The sequence below is a fragment of the Eriocheir sinensis genome, chromosome 46, assembly GCF_024679095.1.
Source record: "Eriocheir sinensis breed Jianghai 21 chromosome 46, ASM2467909v1, whole genome shotgun sequence".
Taxonomy (NCBI): Eukaryota; Metazoa; Arthropoda; class Malacostraca; order Decapoda; family Varunidae; genus Eriocheir; species Eriocheir sinensis.
The window spans coordinates 6,426,731-6,446,691 of NC_066554.1; the positions used below are offsets into that span (position 1 = coordinate 6,426,731).

General features: G+C 36.3%; 1 protein-coding gene across 50 annotated transcripts in view; it reads left to right on the forward strand.

The window, feature by feature from the left end:
• Positions 1 to 19,961, forward strand: part of LOC126981009 (ankyrin-3-like) — a 224,740-nt gene that overhangs the window by 154,775 nt on the left and 50,004 nt on the right. For 38 of the 50 annotated variants that reach the window (XM_050831610.1, XM_050831612.1, XM_050831611.1 and 35 more), the window contains 9 exons: positions 2,189 to 2,490; positions 2,838 to 3,044; positions 3,318 to 3,510; positions 5,570 to 5,769; positions 6,294 to 6,530; positions 12,100 to 12,117; positions 13,181 to 13,229; positions 18,014 to 18,748; positions 19,891 to 19,961. The exon at positions 19,891 to 19,961 is cut by the window's right edge and continues 85 nt beyond it. In XM_050831610.1, the coding sequence (XP_050687567.1) occupies positions 2,189 to 2,490; positions 2,838 to 3,044; positions 3,318 to 3,510; positions 5,570 to 5,769; positions 6,294 to 6,530; positions 12,100 to 12,117; positions 13,181 to 13,229; positions 18,014 to 18,748; positions 19,891 to 19,961 (2,012 nt within the window). The remainder of the gene's footprint in view (positions 1 to 2,188; positions 2,491 to 2,837; positions 3,045 to 3,317; positions 3,511 to 5,569; positions 5,770 to 6,293; positions 6,531 to 12,099; positions 12,118 to 13,180; positions 13,230 to 18,013; positions 18,749 to 19,890) is intronic. The other 12 variants (XM_050831575.1, XM_050831596.1, XM_050831597.1 and 9 more) reach the window with 7 other exon arrangements.

Here is a 19,961-nt window from a genome sequence, read left to right on the forward strand (position 1 = left end):
AGTTATGATGAGAAGAAACTAATGTATCCGGTTGCTTTGTGTTCTGAAGAACAATCGTGTTTTCAAATGAATCAGAGACCTCAACTTACTCTTCCCCCTGTTTCTCTTTAAAAAGTTTCTCCACATGCCCTGCATGACACAAGTTACATTGAGTTGCCACTGATCTACTCCTCTGGGAAAATATAAACATTTACCATTTACCACAATTTTGAATTGTAATATGAAATCTTATTATGGATTCAGAGAGGCAAAATTCAGATACTTCTCATTCTGGCTGTCTGTTACTTACTTCAATTGTATCACAGAAAGAGTGCATACACTGTGTGCATGCCCTCCCAATAGTGTCCTGACATTTAGTTGGTATACATTTTTTTACCTAGACCTGCTTCTTGGGCTGTAAAACTGAAATTTCTTCTGAATAAGTTTTGAAGGACAAGTCTTGAAAACCATCTGGCATTCTACTCTGAACTCATGCACTCCTAATGATAGCAGCATATGTATATATATTTTTGTTTATTCATTTTTACTTGTTTTGTAGTTAGGCTTTTTACTGTTTTGTTGTGTATAAATATATTCTAACATGTACTTGAAACAGTTCAGAACACAGTATTATTTTTTTCTAGAACTATCCAAGCCAGTGTGGATGACAAAACTATACCCCTGAGCCTTGCAGTGTGGCGTGTAGCAATCATAAACTACGGTTGCCATTGCATTGTACTCTGTACTATGCACTTAAATAGTTGTTGGTTTTCAAAGTATATTTAGTCACAATTGTAGGTAGAGAGCTTAATGTCAAAACTTTCAAGCTATAATGTTATGGGTAAAAATACCTATCAAACATTGAAACTATATTCTCAACTTGGTATAACTATAGTTTTGTCATGCCAAATAATGGCTATACATATTTTTTTTTCTCTCTCTCTCTCTCTCTCTCTCTCTCTCTCTCTCTCTCTCTTTCTCTAAGGGGAGGTAATATGGCAGCTAAATTTTAATGAGTGACAGACTTGAGTTGCTTCTTGAGTGTCAGTGGTCCTGCTCCCTGACACTGCTGAGTATTTGTCTGCGTCATATTATATTGATCATGACTTGCACATGAGAAACACATCTCACACAGCTTTCAGAGTTCACACATTTCTTGAGTGATGATACAAAAATTTATATTTTGTTCTTTGCTGAATTTTTAAACTAATGTTTGTTCTTTGAATTTGAATGCCAAAAGCAATATTCCTCCCATTTTCACTATATTACTAGAATTTTATGCCATATATTTTGGAAATTCAATATGAATTTTTTGATACATGCATTACTAGTAAGCATATTCATGAGATACATTGAAGCTTTATAGATTAACTGATCCTTGATGGGAAATTTACAGTGTTCATCGGTCAAAGCAATATCTTTTTGATATCTAAAGTTTTCAGTAGTGATACAGCGGGCCTTCCTTAAATCAGTATTAAAATGCTGCTATTTAGTTATATTTCTTGTACACTTGTATTGCAAAGACTGTATTTTATGAGCAAAAGTTAAAAATTTTGCATACTCTAAAATGCAAATTAAACTCTGACCATTACAATTACTTGCATAATAATGAAGAGTTTTACAAAAGGTCACTAATGCATCTGTTGGGTTAATCTTTATATTGTTCCAGCCCATTAAGGCCACAGAGGATTCATCTTGTTATTTGTAAAAGTTATCATTAATAATTTTCGTAAACTAGTTGGTATCAATCCGGAAAAAAAATTAATTCAATGTGTCTCTTGAATTATATTTTGTTATAAATAGAAGAGTAATTTAGATAGCATGTCTACCCTTTATCCACTCATGTTTCTTATTGATTCAGTGCCTGTTACTATTACTTTATCATTGAAACTATTACATAAAATGGTTTTTTTTAGGTGGCACATTCTGAGTGTCCTTTTTTGATCAAACAGCAACTTTTTGCTTGCATCTCTATATTTTCTTTGATTAATAACATACCTAGTGAAGTCAAGAATGTTCTTTTCTTTAACTCTGAATAACCCATAGAGAGCACTGTAATGCAGAGCCATCATATATTTTAAATCACCTTCCAGAAATTTAGTGATAGTGTAGTAAAGGCCACTTTGAAAGGTGATAAAAAGCCAGTGTACTTTTACAATTCACAAAATATAGTATTACGTTTGTGATTTCTGACTCTTGATATTTGCAGGCGGCACAACGCGTGCCCAGTGGGAGGATGTGACAGGCTCCACACCTCTTACGTTTGTCAATGATTGCGTCAGTTTCACCACAACTGTCTCAGCAAGATTCTGGCTCATGGACTGCAGCAATATACCTGAAGCTACAAAAATGGCCACTGAGCTCTATCGAGAGGCCATTCATGTACCTTTTATGGCCAAGTTTGTGGTGTTTAGTAAGAGGCATCAACTAGAAGAGGCAAGAATGAGAGTGTTTTGTATGACAGACGACAGAGAAGATAAGACACTGGAGCAGCAGGAGCTGTTTGTTGAAGTAAGTGGATTGTATTACTAGTGTCATATTGCACTTTGAATAGTGGGTGTTAGGACTGTGTCACCTGATGTCACCTTTGTATCCAGTCCACCCCACTGAAGAAGCCTTTAGGGTCAATTCAGTTTCATTGAATTACCTTTTCTCTCTAAGAAAAAGAAAATGCATAGGAGCATCATACTATTATCAAAGTAAAGTAAATGGTAGAGTAAAAAAATATATATATATTAGTATTGCATTTATATTTTTGTATTAAAATTAGGGTTAAAAGAAAGCTTAAACTAATTTGATGGTATTGGTGATGATATGTGACTATTTGCAATATTCTAAGTAAAAAGTATTTTGTTCAGGTTGCCAAGTCTCGTGATGTTGAAGTTTTGGAAGGTAAACCACAGTTCCTAGAATTTGCTGGAAACCTAGTTCCAGTAACTAAATCCGGAGACCAGCTTGCCTTCAACTTTTACGCGTTTCGTGAAAATCGCCTTCCATTTACTGTGCGTGTGAAGGATCAACATGCAGATCCTATTGGGAGGGTGGCCTTCATGCGGCAACCCAAGGTGAGGCACATTGTACTTACCGGTTTGTGAAAAATTCCTTCGTCCTTTCAGTCTTACTCTGCTGTAAGGAGGATTTATTCTACTATTTTTGTTGTATTTTGTTCAGAAATTTTTGATTAACAAATATTTAAAACATGAAAATTTAAGCTTCAATGAGTTTATTTCAGAAATGAAGCTGTTATATATCCTGAAATTGTAAGTAGTATACTGAATGTATAATTGTCTGTTCTGACTGGCCACATAACTTGTTAACACAACCCTCCACTCCCACAGGATGGGCGCTGGAAAAAGGCTTCACTAATCAGCCTGATAAAACCTACTGTGTTTCAGGTTGGGCGTGGTGATCCCCCTCAAACCCCCATCTGTAACCTCAACATTGCCCTGCCTGACAACATCCAACCCGAGCCTGCGCCCTCAGAGCCCGACCTCCTTGCCTTGGAGAAGAAATATTCTTTCTTATCCATTAGTGAGTAGCTTTTGTCTTGTCCAAAAATCACCTTTTTTCCTTAAACAAGGCTCACGTTTTTGCTTTGACATTGTTAGGTCATACACACAAATATTATTTTTGATTTTTGTATGAAGCACAGATCACAGCACAATCATGGAATGATTTCTGCTGTCTGAGCAAAGATTCTTTTTCCATACGGAAAATTTGTATGGTTGTTATATTTAGCTCTGTCCTTTTTAAGCTTTTTCCTACATTTTCTGTAAAAGAAGCATGGGGAGCTATTTTATAATTTTTGCATTATCCCCATAACCAGGATAGATCTCCGAGGGTCAAATGATATAATGGGGTCATTGATCTCTTAAGAAATCTTTTGATAAAAGTTCATTGTAAAAGCTAGAATAATGATCATATAGGAATCTGTGTGGAAAAGTGAAACAATAGGTTTGGTTCTCAGCGGAAAAATTTAACATATCAGTGAACAAGATTATTCTTCTTTCTTATTATTCCATGCTGAATCTCAAAAAGCTGGAAAGTTAAAGTTATGGTAAATATAAATAAATGACACTCAGTCATCATAAACTAATCACATTGTTCAAGACTCATTATTGCATGGACAGTGTTGTCTATGTTACAATTTGCAATCACTGCCTTGTCCCTGTCTAAACCTTCTAATGAGATGCATTAATTCTGAAGTAACCATTTTTTCCCTTATTTTATGTGGAATGTTTCAAGTTGAATAATTTCATTATAAGTACATAGATAATTTTATAAAATACTAAATGAACCGGTCTTTACTAATTTTTGTTTAATTAAATGTTATGTATTTTGGCTTGATAAAGCATTTGATGTCAGAGCTACTCAAAATCAGGGATTGTTAGGTACTGGAAGGAAAGAGTACAAGAACACTACAAAAAAATACTATGCCAAAATTATTTCAGTTACAGTCTAATATTATTACCCTGATGACATTCACTTATTGCATGAAAAGCAGCATGTTTGAGTGTGATCAGACAATATTTGCTTAACCATATTCAAAGGAAAAATAAATAAAATGCTTCAAGAAGCTCACAAATTCAAATTCAAACTAGACCCACGACATCACTTTATGTCAGTCACCCAGAATTTAAATTCTTGGGCCTTGTCTTCTGTCTACCTTGTTTATTAAATGTCATCACATTCTAATTACCCTGCCTAACCTGGGGATCACTTGCCCAACTATTTAAGTATCAGTTTACCAATATGACCACCCTGAAGAAGCTGCAGCCACAGAACCTTTGTGAGTATGTTGCGCAGCGTGGTGTAATATTTATACGGCCTTACTGAACACATGCAGACCAGATAAAAAAGTGCCTTCTTTGGCAGCCACTTATCATATCTTTACAAATTTATCATATTTGACTCTTCAGCATAAATGTATCCAACATTTACATGGAAAGTGATTGTCTTTGTCATAAGTAATATAACTTAGAGAAATACCACAGTATTGGAGGGGAGTATTAGCATGTTGGTGAAGTAACATGAATGTGTTCTTCCCACAAATCAGCAAAGATGAAAGTATTCAAATTTTATTGTCTGGAGGTATTTGAAAGTGATTTCATTACCATCATCATCTACTACCACAATACCCATGAATATATGGTTCAAAGTCTCTTATTTTTCTCATTTTGTCATGATGGCATCATGCTAAAACCTGACAGAGTAGAAGTGGGCAGTCCTGTTTTCTCTGTCATGCGTCAGATTATAAAGGGTCACACTCATGGTGTCTGTGTGGATGGTAGTTACTGTAGAAAGCTTTATGTTTTGTATGATGTGCCTTTAATATTCAATTTAACTATGAAGGACCAGTTCAAGGTAACAGAACAATATATTTTTTTATGCAGATGGAGCTTCTGTCTTGTCCATTATTCCAATTCCTAGTTTGTGTCAGTCTACCTAAATCATTGAACAGAGAATTGTTCGAAATTTCTTAGTGATGACAAAAGTGTGATATGAAGTCAGATGATGTATGGTGATCATGATGATGGTGATGATGATATTAAGAAGAGGAGGATTATGACTTGTTTGAAATTTTCTGCAGGTAAAGCAGACACCATACACAGGGCAAGCCTCCGCCTCACTGACATCTCCAACATGCTGGGCAATGACTGGGTGGCTCTGGCACATGAGCTGGAGATCAGTGACTCTGACATAAACATCATCAAGTCACAATACCCAGACAATGCCCCGCAACAAGCCATTGTCATGCTCAGACTCTGGATGCAGACAGTAGGAAACAAGGTACTGTATCAGAGATGGTTCTTATTTGATATGGAAGAACAATAGTTGTTGTACATAGGAAGATATTTTGTACCTTATTACTTCAGTATTTTCCTGTTAAAGACAAATGGCACACAAGATAACCCCAATTTTTTTTCTAAATCTGGTCCTCAGGAACCTTAGTCATTTATCAATCTTCCCACTGATCAGTGAACTGATGCTACTAACACCTCGCTAAACAACACATAATTTTGTGATATATTACCTTGTCCACTGGTGAGATGAGTGAGATAGCAGAGGCTTTATATAAGCAAGTTAGATATGATACATTGAATGACTTGGAGTGTAGTCATTTTCTTTTTTAATGGAGCAAGTATATATTTTGTTGTATGTCTACATATAAATTATTGCAAATGGATCTGGTTGGAAATAGCTCACTGTTTGTCAATGATTTGAAATTAAAAAGTCTTATTTTTAGATATTAATTTTTCATATGTATTTTCATTAATTCTTTCCTGGTTTGTCATCATTTTATGAATATCTAGGCCACTGGGAACACAGTTGGAAAAAGTTTGCGGAAAATCCACCGAGAAGACATTGTGAAGCAGTGTATTTACAACGTGGAGGTGGTCACCGATGACATCGAGAGAGCCATGGCCAAGGCACACCTCGACCAGTCTGGCTTTGAGGCCTTCAAGGATGAGCTCGGTCCATCAAGAGATGCAACACTCAACAGAGATGTCTCCTTGGATGTTTCTTATGATGAGCAGGATATGATGAAGGTAAGAAAATAATTTACTTCTATGTTAATTAGAAATATTCTGTCCTAGTCAGTAGGTTCTTTATTCACCTTTGTATTTAGTGTATTATGAAAATTTCTAGTGGTCTTGCTAGTGGTAGAAATGTAAAATCCCCAAGGGCAAGAGAAGTCTCTGGTTTTGTAAATATAGTGAAACACCTTGGATGTATTAACATGTCAGCAACATACTTTTCCCATAAGTGAGAGAAAAAATACATACATGCACAGTCAGCCCTCCATACTCACGGGGGTTAGAGGCGCTGGATCCCTTTGAGAGTAGAAAAAGGCAAATATATCTAGCTTGGATCGAGCATAGGAGGGGCTACCTTCCAAACCACTGTTTTCACTGTCAAAGTTATGCTCATTACTTACAGACCCGGTATGAGATCAGTCAGTAAATGCAATATAACCCCCTGGTGCCAGGCTCTTTGTGGCCTGTCCTCATCCTATAGCCAGGCTCATTTGTTTTAATTTGTATTTTTCAATAAGTATGATAGTACTACATCAACTGGCTAGTGTATCATACTTTTGCTTCTGTAATCTCATTCCACCTGACCTGCTTCATCACGAGAAATCTCTTAAGTGTGCTGGTAAGAAAATCATACCAGTGATAAATCTGTTTTGCCTTTCATTCAGCTTTGATGATTTCTATATATATTTATCTAATATACCGCATTTGACTGCCTATAAGACGCACTTTTTTTTCCAAAAGAATGTCCCTGAAAACACCCAGCGTCTTATAAGGTCAAGGTTCAGCTTTGGGTCCGTGGCTAGTGAAGTTTTAGTGCAGCAATGGCACTTAAATTAAACTGCAAACCTCTCTGCAAACACAAACAAGGTGTCGATCGCTTTTACAGCAACTTTTATCTAAAGTAACAATGTATAACAATAGTATTTACCACTATTTCATATAAAATGACACCAGCCAGGAAGAAAATTAAGTGACTTAATTAGTGAACGGTTGTACACCGAACCTGACCACACGTGCAAGGCACGCTACGTTTCCTTAGTAGACAGGGATCATTGAGGTAAGACAGACCTTCATAAAACTGCTTAACTTTGTTTGATTGATAAACACAAATAATATATGGATAATATTAACAAGATATTGAGAAGATAGGTTATTATTCAATATTTACAAGTGCTTGTTCCTCCATTTTGCACTTATATTTTAGCATTCTTACTTTACATGTGTGTTCAACAAACATTGAAGCACATTCAAGTTTGAAATTTCACACTTCCTTATATTTTAAAAATGTACTAGAATAGTAAAACAACTAGACTTATGATGTAGAATAATAATTAAAGACATGGTGCACAAACTTTATACCCGGTATCCCTCTGAATGTCGCTGTCTCCGCCATGTTTGTTTACATCTCAAAGCAGTACCCTCGAGTCTGTAAGAAGGACCAATTCTGGTAGGTCTCAGCAAATATTAAGGGTTTTAAATGTAAAGTATTGGGATTTGATAATGATCTGAATACATGTGAAACTTTAATAATGACTGATAGTGGGGAGGGCTACGAATGTCGGGCGAAAAATTTTCAGCTGACACTCGTGTTTCAAACCCGTTTATTTATTTTTTCAAATGCCTGCTGAAATTGGGGGTGCGTCTTATAAGCCCATGCGTCCTATAAGACGTCAAATATGGTAGATAGATAAATATAGATAGGTAGATGGATATATATGTAGGACAGTTAGGTAGATAAATAGATAGATAGAAATCAAGCCAAAAATAAATGGTCAAATGTATTTCTCCAGGCTACAATTGCTTTACTTTAACAACGCTTTCTCAAGGTGAGGTGTAGAGTGTGCTGGAATGGGACGACAGAAGCAAAAGTGAATGATATTTTGGAAGAGTATAGACAGCAGTATTCAAAGTAATGTGTGACAATATGATTAGACAGGATATTTTTTTGCAAAAACGTTAACAGCATCTATACAACACTAATATATTAATTGTTTTCCCTGAGCATCATTTTATATCAGTTTGGTTAGGAAGTGTGAGTCTAGGGCTCGTGGTAGTAGGCAGCAGCACACCTTGAAGAGTATCATAAATGTCTTGTACATTTATGTTGTAGGTTTAGAATTTGTGGTTCTTGTGGATGAGATTTAGATAATGTATTTATTTCACTGCTGCTCAGAAAATATAAAAATGTTGTCTGTTGGTGTGCATGTTTTATATTTCAGTGTTTCATTGCTGTTGTTGGATAAATTATATTTTTGATGGTACTCATAAAACTCAATTTAAATAAAAACTACTTCACTTAACTGATAATCAATACTGACTCTTCTTAGTTAAAATTTTATTGAATTTAATTTGAATTTATACTGTACAGTGGACCCTTGATAATATGGACTGAAAGGGGTTGGGGTTGTCCAAAATAACAAAAAAAAAAGTGGATATTCAGAATTTTTGAAGCTAGAATAGCAAATAATCTTGAGTAGGAAGACACTGCCGCTTCACGAGCCTTGCTTACTGGCACCATTTTTGCTTACATTGAGTGGCTCGACCAGTGCATGTTGTTTTGTTCTTATTATTGTGATTATGTTGTTGTGATTGTGCTAGTAACAATGGGGTTCATTTAGCTGCAGTCCTTCAGTTCTATATGCATTAATGCAAAGCTTTGGAGCCTTGCAGCTCAGACCCATGCACAAGATATAAACAATACAGTCACTGTGCTCACTGAATGGCAGACGCCCCATGAATTACAACCACCGTATGTGAAATCACGAGGTCAAGGTTTTTAAGCCATTGTTAGTTACATAAATTACCTGAGATTATTTTACAGGTAAAGTTTGAGGCATTTGATCAACTGCCTTGTTACTCACATTTGTCATGTTGGCCACTGAGCCTGTGTTGAGAAAAACCTGCTGCCCCAGGACACAAAACGAGTCTAATACCTGGGTTACCACAGAATGCCTCCTCCAGGTTTTTCCAGGTACCCATTTATCACTCAGCCTGATGGAGAAAAAAATTGGATGAGCTGGCGCCAACTGCCCCGGGCTGGGATCAAACTCAGGCCCGTGGATTCACAGCAAGGTGTGCTAACCACTGCACTATGCTGATAATACTGATGATGGATAATTGTATATAATTTATGAAGTGTACTATCCACACGCTAGCAGCCAGATATTTGAATTTTGATTTGCCAGAATATTGTTTGGGAAATATGAAATTCAAGAAATGGAAGTTTGGGAAGTTGAGGTTCTACTGTACTAAACTTTATGATATCATACCTTTATGATGGTAATGGTGAGCACAAGTAAAGGGAGTAAAGTCCTACAAAATTATGATTAGAATCTACGAAATATTTTAGCAAAGTATTGTAATGCAAATAACATCTTTTATAATGATTTATGTAATTATATAGCCTTTGGAATTAAGTTTTACGCTTATCTTTATTTATGGGTTCTGCCATTTTTCTTCATAGATATTTTTAACAAATCAAAAACAATGGAGGTAAATACTTGGAGGCAACAATGTACAGTCAAACCTTGGTTTACGAGTGCCTTAGTTTACAAGCATTTTGATTAACGAGCAAAAGAAAATCACTAAAAATGCCTTGGTTTACGAGCGGTGACTTGGTGTACAAGTATCCTGTTTGTATGAGTCAAAGTCGTGAGTGTGGGTTCCCATTGTATAGGTTTTAAGGTCGTCTGAAAAGAAGAGAGAGAGAGAGAGAGAGAGAGAGAGAGAGAGAGAGAGAGAGAGAGAGAGAGAGAGAGAGAGAGAGAGAGAGAGAGAGAGAGAGAGAGAGAGAGTCTCCTTAATAATACAACTAATTTTAACCTCTTGAAGGGACAATCTAAACCCAGTCATTTTATGTATATTATGCCGTTAAATAAATCATTATAGAAACTGTACTTACCATTAGATGGAGGGTGGATATCTTGATGTCCTGAGAGAGAGAGAGAGAGAGAGAGAGAGAGAGAGAGAGAGAGAGAGAGAGAGAGAGAGAGAGAATTTACAACAAAGTTTAAGAGAAAATAATAAAAGACATTAGTGAGACGTATACCCAAGGTTGACATACCTGGTTGGGTAGTCACCACCAGTTCACCCACATTACTTATATGGCAGTAATAATATGTAGTGATTTTTATATTGTTCCCCTCCAACAAATTTCGGGATTTTACTCTAAAAACTGCCGATCAATTAAACGTTACAATACCTTGGCAAGCTAAACTTCACATTTGCTCCTGTGGTTGTTTTGAAGTTTAGGGGCCAGTTCACAGCCCAACAGAGTCATTGTAAGCACCCAAACCAAACTATAATCTCCATAATGATCCGTTTTTTCTTCGCAATACCAGATACTAAAGAGACTTCCCGTGTGGTCTGCTAAAATTTAATCCTGTTTATATCAATCGCAAACACAATACAAGGAATTTTCGTAGTGTTTTGTGTTGGTTGGGGAGCTTACGAACTTGCTGTACTGGACTGTAAAACTGGCCCTAGGTCCCCTCGTGTCTCATCCCACATTTATGTTTATCAAGGGGCGTTGGTTTATAAATACTTATCAGCTAACGCAGTAGCAATACGATGGTGGTAGCATGAGTGTGGCAGAGCTAAACTTTACACTTCAACCTTGGTAGGGGAGTCAGGATGAGCAGTCACCACTCACCACACCCTCCACGCCACTTATAACACAGTGATAATGTGCGTTGCCTCCAAGACCTTACCTCCATGTCATGAGCAACTTTTCCGTGTTAGCTTTAAACCACCACATCGCTACATTGCTAAAGTAAAAAGAAAATCATGTTCAAATTAATAAAAAATACATGTAGTTAAAGATGTTGTATATAAATATCTTGGTTCTAGATTAGTTGTTTTATAATTAAGTATCTCAGTTTTTAATTATTTGCACAATTAATTTTTATAAAACTAAAACCCTTGATTTCTATATTCAAATAATGACCAAATGTAGGTTTGATTTGATTTTTATTTCTTACTCTTTTCTTTACTAAATTATTTATATACAGTGTTCCCTATTTATTTGTGGACTTTTTATTCATGGATTTGATTATTCCAGAAAAAAATCGTAAAATATTTTTCGAATGTGCGGCATAAATTTTAAATTCCCGCCACGCCTTTGACGGGAGTGCAAACTAATGGTACAGGGGGCCACACTGCCACTGCTTCCCTCTTCAGTCACGCATTGCCCTAGTCAGACATTAGTGTTGCTATTATTTTCACTCTCCTCATCACATGCCTTTTCACATGGCCCCTAGATGTAGTTATGCCACATCAAAGAGAAATATTAATAGAAAAGATGGCAAAATGTTAAAGTAGAAAAAGTGATATAGGACAGTCTTAGAAGCAATATGAGTATTCTCAGTTTTAGTCATTCATGGGGATGTCCAGTTTGTAACCACCACAAAAAATAAGGGAACGCTGTATTTATTAAGTATGTATTTAGTACATGGTAGTATAATGAAGTATTAGAAGAATCTGGAATGTTACCTTTCCTAATTCTGGTTTCGGAAAGAGACTTGCCTTACCTTGTCATAATGTTGCCTTACTTATGTTGCTCTTGCATGCTTGCTTATTGCAGCGCTTTAAGGAATTGAGGGTGAGTTCAGAAAAGAAGAGTGAATCGTTAAAGCAGTGCATGACCGAAGTACTTTAAATGATAAACACATTAAAGGATTTTTTTGACAAATATATTTCCTCAGTGTTGTGCACTCATTTTGATACTTTTTTGTTGGCATTGTGTTATCTTTCCAGTCATTGAAAAACTATGATTATAGAAGAAAAGTTAGACTGCACAACAAAATTTCTCCTTGATGGACTTATCACTACCTGCACCACATGATATGCACACAACTTGTCAGAATCAGACTCTTCTGCTTGTCTCCAGTTAATTTCACCGTTCTTTTCACCATGGTCTATTTTTTTGCTGATTAACTCTTCATTGTATGCTAAGTTTAATGTTCCAGTCTTTGATCTTTTTAAAGCACACATTTTGAAAAAGTGATTTTTTTCCTTGAGATTGATATTTTTGTTACATAGCAGTTTGCATGAATTATCATCATGCTGTCTCCATTACAGTCAGTGAGTGCTAATTGCCATTTTAACTGGAAATAGGGGTTCAAATTCTATAAACTTACTCTTTTAATGCAAAATGGGCTCAGTACTGAAATGTTGAAAATCAAACTTCTGTTTCCCTTATCCTATGAAATTTTATTTAGTCGTGCTGCCTCAAGTTATGAAATAGTAGTTTCTTCATAAGGCCATAACTTACGGGAGAAGTAAAAGGGGGTCGGGTTATTGACCATACTCTCTTCCCCTCAAGGGTTAGTGTGCATGAAGTTACTTTTACTACAAGTGTTCTGTAGTGGATAAAAAAAATAGTCACAGGTCTAGTTTTGTCTCTTAAGTTTTTCTCTTTTAGCTAAAATTAGCTCATCCCTTTTGCGAGTAATTTTCTTATATTCAAATATATTAAACAACTGAATTTTAATCATCTTTCATTGCCAAACATGAAGCAGTATATATTTATTTACTCCTTGACTTTTGTCTGCTGCACAATTTACAGAAATTGTGCTCTTTTTGTTGTGCAGTGTGCCATTTTAAGTTCACCAAACTTTTCAAATAGGATGTACATGTTTTTTGATGGCTGTTTGTGTCTCCAGGAGGCTGAGAGTGCTGAGGAAGAGGAGGAGAACCAAAGAGCATACCATGGTAACTATTCCCCAATTGGTCATTCTTTTATTATTTTTCATACTTTAAACCTCATAATTTCTCTCATGTAGTGCTGCTTTAGCTTGATTCATTATTTTATCTACTTGGAATAACAGACATACACTTAAGGATATGCATACATTCATATGCTTATAAGAAAACAGTATTACACCATACCAAAGTTCAACCCTCACTAAAATTTATTTGATCAAAAGAAGAGGAGACTCATGAAACATACCTATAATAATATTACCCTATTGTGGCATATCTAAGTATTCCGGCAATCCCTGCGATACAATAACCATGCATTGTCTCCCGTGTATGTGACATGGGACAGACTGTGATGGAAAACAAATCTTGGGTCATAGAAATTTTGTGTGATCAAAAAGGAGTTACAGAAAACTTGCTCAAAAGGAATTTTTTCCCTAGTTTCTTTAATATGTCTCATACCCACATACTACTTGAGTGTGAAGACATATACTAATGCACTAAACAACAAAGAACCATAGATAATGATAATAGACATAGATCAGTGTTATTTGCAGAGAACAAAAGGGGAGAAAAGGAAAAGAGAGGGAGAATATAGCTTGGGAGTGAACACATTCCTTATCAATACAGACATGGCAGGAAGGATTCATTGCCTTTTTTTTAGAAGGATTGTTATCTCTTCATCTTGCTTTTGTAACTAGTACTGTTAAAAAGAATGCATTTCCATTAAAACAGCAAAACTTAAAAATGCATTTCACCTGTATCTAGTGATACACGCTAAAACTGTGAGGACAGTACTTAACATGCATTTTAAAACTGATTTGTAAGCTGGAGTCCCTAGGGTAGTCTGGAATGCAAAAAAGAATATCTTGAATTATGAAAGTAAAAAGATATGTTTGCAGTCACAAGTGAGCATAAATTAAGAATGTTCTGAGAATGTTGCTTCCACCTGTAGTTCAGTGTCTTCGAGGTGTTTGGTTTGAAATGTTATTTTATTGATAACATATTCATTAGGGAAATCTTGTAATTATGTAAGAATTCTGTTAATTTAGATGTGTACAGTACACCAGTGTACCAGTTACATTGTTTTCCAGAAATACCATAGAATCCATTATCAGTGTGAGATGGACACCATGTGACCATGTAGATAGTCTTCCTCTGTCATACAAAATAAGTTAATGAATGCAAAAAATAAGAAAGTAGGGCTGTAGCTGATGGAGCAATAATGTTCTTGGAAACTGAAATTAATATCAACAAGCTGTTCAGTGCTGATGCACATTCATGTTGCCTGATACCACAGCCAGGCACCTTAGACTGTTGAGTAAGACATTCCTGACCTTGTAAAAGATAATATCCTGCATTTGCTTGTCTGGTGGGTGCCCCTCTCATTGCTGGATAGTATGCTGGTGCTTACTGAGTGATTAGCACCCCATCCAGGGCCCAGCCATGCAGTCACCCGTTGGCTGCTATGGCTGCTGGGGCTGGCAGAGTGCACAGGTGTTTGTCATTAGATATAAGCAAACTTTAGTGGGATTAGTTCTTTTCATTACAACCATCTTGATCTCAAAAACAATAATAAAAAATCTGCCACCAGGTCATTTTCCCTCTACTTGGCTAACCCTTGCCAAGTTTTGGCACTGTCCATGTTAAAGAATTATCACGTAACTGTTCAGAAATTGCTCAGTTCTTATTAGAACCTGGTATCATAAGCACAGTACTGGAAGTCATGATGATAATGGATTCTATTGTATTGCAAAATAATATCTTGGCAATCAAAAAGAGGCCTATAATTAAGTTTGTGTGATGGTATTTAGCAGCTCAAAAGTTTTGTTATCTTGTTATCCTGTTTGTTTAGCAAGTTCTTTTATTTAATGTAAGGTCAAAGTACCCTTTTTCGTCATGAATGGAACCATATTTATTTGAAAATTAGGAAGTCCAGATTTCTTAGTAACCTGTAATTAGATGCATTTTTCAAGAAAACATTCATGTTATTGAAACTCACGTTTCTCAGGTTCTCAGGTATTTTAGTACCAGTTAAGGAAGTGCCAGGAGAAAGAAGAAAAACAGGTTGTACCAAATATTCATAGAAGATAAAGCTTTAGGGTTAGTGTAAAGAAGAGTTGATACATTAACCTTGCAAAATGGAAAATGTAGACAATACAAATTATTACATTTAGATAAATGACGGAGTCCTTAAATTGAGGAGGCATTTGAATATCTAGGAATGAAAATGGGAAGGGAAGTTGATATTTTGGTCAGGTTATAAAAAAGAGATTGGAAGAAAGTTATTGGAGCTATTAAGTTGAAAACAGACTTGCAGTTGGTATTTATGAAAGGATGTTGATGGCAACATCACTACATAGAATCTTATGTTTGGCTTGATTGAGGAAAATTTGGTAAGCAGGCAAGATGCTTTCCCATGTATTGCTCATGTAGATTTGTTGTCAATGGCTGAAATTACGGGCATCTTAGCAGTCTGGGTGAAAGGTAAAGTTGGTAGCATATGCTTAAGTTGCTTGTGGCCTCGGTGGCCATGGACACATTGGCCCTTGAGCCTGAGGCGGGTAAAAACCCATCATCCCTGGACATAGGGCCATTGTGACATCTAGGTTACCACTGTTAGATTCCCATTTATTTAGATACCCATTTATCAAACAACCCAAATGGGAGCTTGAAGAATTAGGCAAGTTGTGCACCGAGTACCCGTGCTGGGATTTGAACCCTGGCCCGTGGATTCGTGTCTAGTCGTGCTAACCACTTCATTATGGAAGCCCTCCAGGTACACACGTAGCAAGTCAACAGCTGGCTGTATCCCGGCTCTTTGCATTCTGGTGGAGCACCAATTTGAGTTATAACCAATATCTAATTGGTCATTGGTGTTATGGATTCGCTCAGCTCAAGTATACTGTTGATGCTTGTGCCGAAGGACAAAGATCTGCTCCCTGTCTTACTTTACAGGCCTACATGGAAACTTGTTTTGAGAGAACCCTGGGGATACCGTTATGGGGTGGGTGGGGCATCCTCCCCCTCGGTATGTCCCTCTGTTGATTGAATGATTGATTTATACGGGCTTCAGAGACAATCACACTATGTTTAACTTTGTCCATTTTAGTGAAAAGTGTCATAACATTATCAAAATTCCTCCGTGGTTTAACAGTGAAGGCAAACAAAAGAAGTGCAAAACTTTCCCTTTATAACAGACTTTATCATGAAGCCAGGTGACAAGTCAAAAAAGGAGTAAGTCAGGCAATGTGTGGGTAGGAGGAATATATTACTGTTAACTGTAAAGATAATCTAAAGTCTTTCTTCAAGTACATGGATAACAAATAGGTGATCAGAAGTAGAGTTGGATCTTTGGACAGTACAAGTAACTTTGCAACTAAAAACAACATACTGCAAACTTGTTAAATATTAGTTTTCATTGGTATTCAATGCCAGCTTGACCGCTACCAACACCAACACCAGCAATGACAATAGTATTATGAAAATCTCAATTATATGTTACCCAACTATGAAATAGCTACTGAGAAATTTCTAAATGCATTCTTATTATTTAAGCAGATTAAAGTACAGGATTAGATAGCATATAACCCAAAGTACTTGGAAAAAAAACAGAACAAAAAATTCAGTCGTCTCACATCTTGATTATATATGACTTTGTGGATTGACATAGTCTTTACTGATTTGAGGATGGCTAACATTACACTGAATATTAAGAAAGGAGACAGTAAAATGCTGGGTAATTACAGGCCCATTAGTCTAATATCAGTAGTTGGTAAGCTACTCAGGAGATTGATGAGAGACAAAATTCTGAGTCACCTAGAAAGTCATTCACTAATTAAGGATTCTCGACACAAATTCCAAAAGAAGTGATCCTGCTTGTCAAGCCTACTGACCTCATACAATAACCTCTTCTTTAGATGGGAAAATTATAAATGCTATTAAGTATCTGAAGGCAGAATTAGTCTATCCTTTCCAGTCATTTTTAAAAAGAAAATTAGAAGATGAAATAGGCTAGAATGTGAATAAGACAAAGTAAATACATAATTCAGCTTAGATGACACTTGTAGTGGTAGGTCCAACTAGCTTATCCAGTTCAAATGTGTTAGTCTCTTGTGTCATATGGACATTTTAAGAGGGTACAACATGGTGCCAATTGAAGGAGCATCAGACTGATGGGTTGAAATGTTTACAGCCAATTTTCTGAGCATGAAAACATGGGTAGTCATATGGTACTTATGGTGTTCATAGGTATTCATAAAGAATTGATAGTATCATTCAACATCAGTAAATTCATGGCAGTGAGCAGTGTACCACATAGTGATATACTGCGTTATGTAGTAACTACCAATACTTCTTGTGAAACAAACATAATCCAGTATTCATATTCTAACATATATGGTTAGAAAAAATGCTGTGAATCCTCAGTCCAAATCTCTCAACTTAATTATCTTATTAGCAAATATATTGTTAAGAATGTTATTATTAATTGCTGTTTTGGCAAAGTTCTGCAGGATTGTCATGTAATATCAATCAATATTCAGTTTATATTCATGCTCTCAAATTACCAGTTGGTCAAATTACAGAAGTTTTATAGTTTATATTGTGAACATTTTTGTTTTTAGTAATTCCTAGCTTGAATAGAAGTACCACAGTGACAAAGATGACTATTTAGGAACCAGACAATTTACTGTATGAGTATTTTGTATTTGCAAATGTTAAGGTGTATGGTTTTGTATCTAGTTATTTATTTGTCTTTATAATGCTGTTCTTATAATGGTCCTGCCAACCTCCAGACAAGAGCAGTCGGGAGCAGCACACAGCAGACTTGTCACCAACTTATGAGAGTGAGGAGAAGAAATATGCTGGTGAGGAAAAGGTTGTCACTGATGAGAAGGTGACAAAGGAAGAACCTGCTGATGATTCCACTACATTCACTTCATTGCCTGCAACATCAACACCCATCAAAAAGGAAGACAAGCTAGAGAAAGATAAGCCAGAAAAAGCTCCAGAGCCAGCACAGATTGAGACTTCAAAGGATAAGCATGAGCCTGACACTGTTCAAGACAGCAAAGAAGAGCTCAGTGTCACTGACCAGGTTATTAAGGAACCTGTGCAAGAATCAGTGGCTAAGGAGAGTGCTATTCCCGAACAACCCGAATTTTTGGAGAAAGAAGGAATTCAGGAGAAAGAAACTGAAAAACCTGAAGCTGTCAGAAAAGAGGATGATAAGCCAGAAGTATCACAAAAAGAGCCTGAAAAAGTTGTCACCACAACAACAAAAACGGAGGTCATTAGTGGCCCGGGAGATGTCTCAACTGTCACCACAGAAAGCAAATCCTTTACAACTGCTGATGATGGAACAGTGCAGGAGCATATCATTGTGAAGAAGCAAACCACAAAAGTTGTTGATGGAAAGGAGATGGAAGAGGACAAATCAGCCATCCTCCAAAAACTTGGAGAAGAACTTGGCAAACTGGATGAGCAGCTGGAGGAAAAGTTCAAGAAGAGAAAAGCTGAGAAACCAGAAGGTAAATGCTAGCATGCACGTCACAAATGGTTTGAGTTATTCAAATCTGGAATTGGTAATAATTCAGTACGTACTAGTCTCATATGGTTGGCACAGTCACATAAACTTTGTGTGAACCATCCCCCTCTTGCTTGCTGTAAATTGTCTATTGGTGTAACTTTTTCATAGTGCAAGCAAAAGACTGAGTAAATTAATGGTGTCAAGCCTGTCCTACATCCCTAGTTTAGTTTGTCACCCAACTGTTGTGTTAATTATCAGGAATCTGAAGACAAAAACTTTTTAATCTAAAGTTTGATTTGTTTTGCACTACATTTTTTTTACCAAATTGTCAAATTTTTACAAAGAAATTTGTGTAAAAAGACAATAATTTTAAAGGCCAAACAGCTTAGATAATTAAACAGCATCAAGGCCCTTATTTAGGAAGTTGATTTTAAATGTGGGAGATTGACTTACAAAGATTCTGGAGTGGAGTAACACCTTCTCCGTGTGGTGATGGGTAATGAAGAGTGTATATACAGGTTAGACATTGGAGCACTTCACAGATTCACACGAAAATTATAATCTTAAAGTCAAACACAGATTTTATATACTCATACACTTGATTAACTGCATGCATTCAAAGATTTTTGTTTCCCCTTGAAAGGCATGAGTAAACCCCACCAATCCCTTTTCTTTCATGTTTGCAATGTAAATATATAATGTCCTTAAAAACTTGCTACATTGAAAGTAATTTTAAGTAGTAGCTATTAGAGAATATTTGTATACCTTTTACATATTTCATCTTTTGCATTATTTTTTAATCTAATTTTTGAAACTATTTTGAACTTTCAATATTTTGGAAAATAGTAATTGTTTTTCAACAACTTCAAATATTAGCATTGTACACTTTTGAGGAGAGAGAGAGAGAGAGAGAGAGAGAGAGGAGAGGAGAGGAGAGGAGAGAGAGAGAGAGAGAGAGAGAGAGAGAGAGAGAGAGAGAGAGAGAGAGAGAGAGAGAGAGAGAGAGAGAGAGAGAGAGAGAGAGAGAGAGAGAGAGAGAGAGATCAGTGTTACAAGTGTTACAATGTTTGAGTTGTTATGTGTGGGTATATTTGTTTTGTCCCTGTTTGGGTGTGTAGTGTGTTCACTGTTACAATGTCATAGTGTTACAAGAGGAGGTGAGGGAGGAGGCAGTAGTTGCACAGCGGCGTGAGGGCCAGACCCAGCCCACCTCA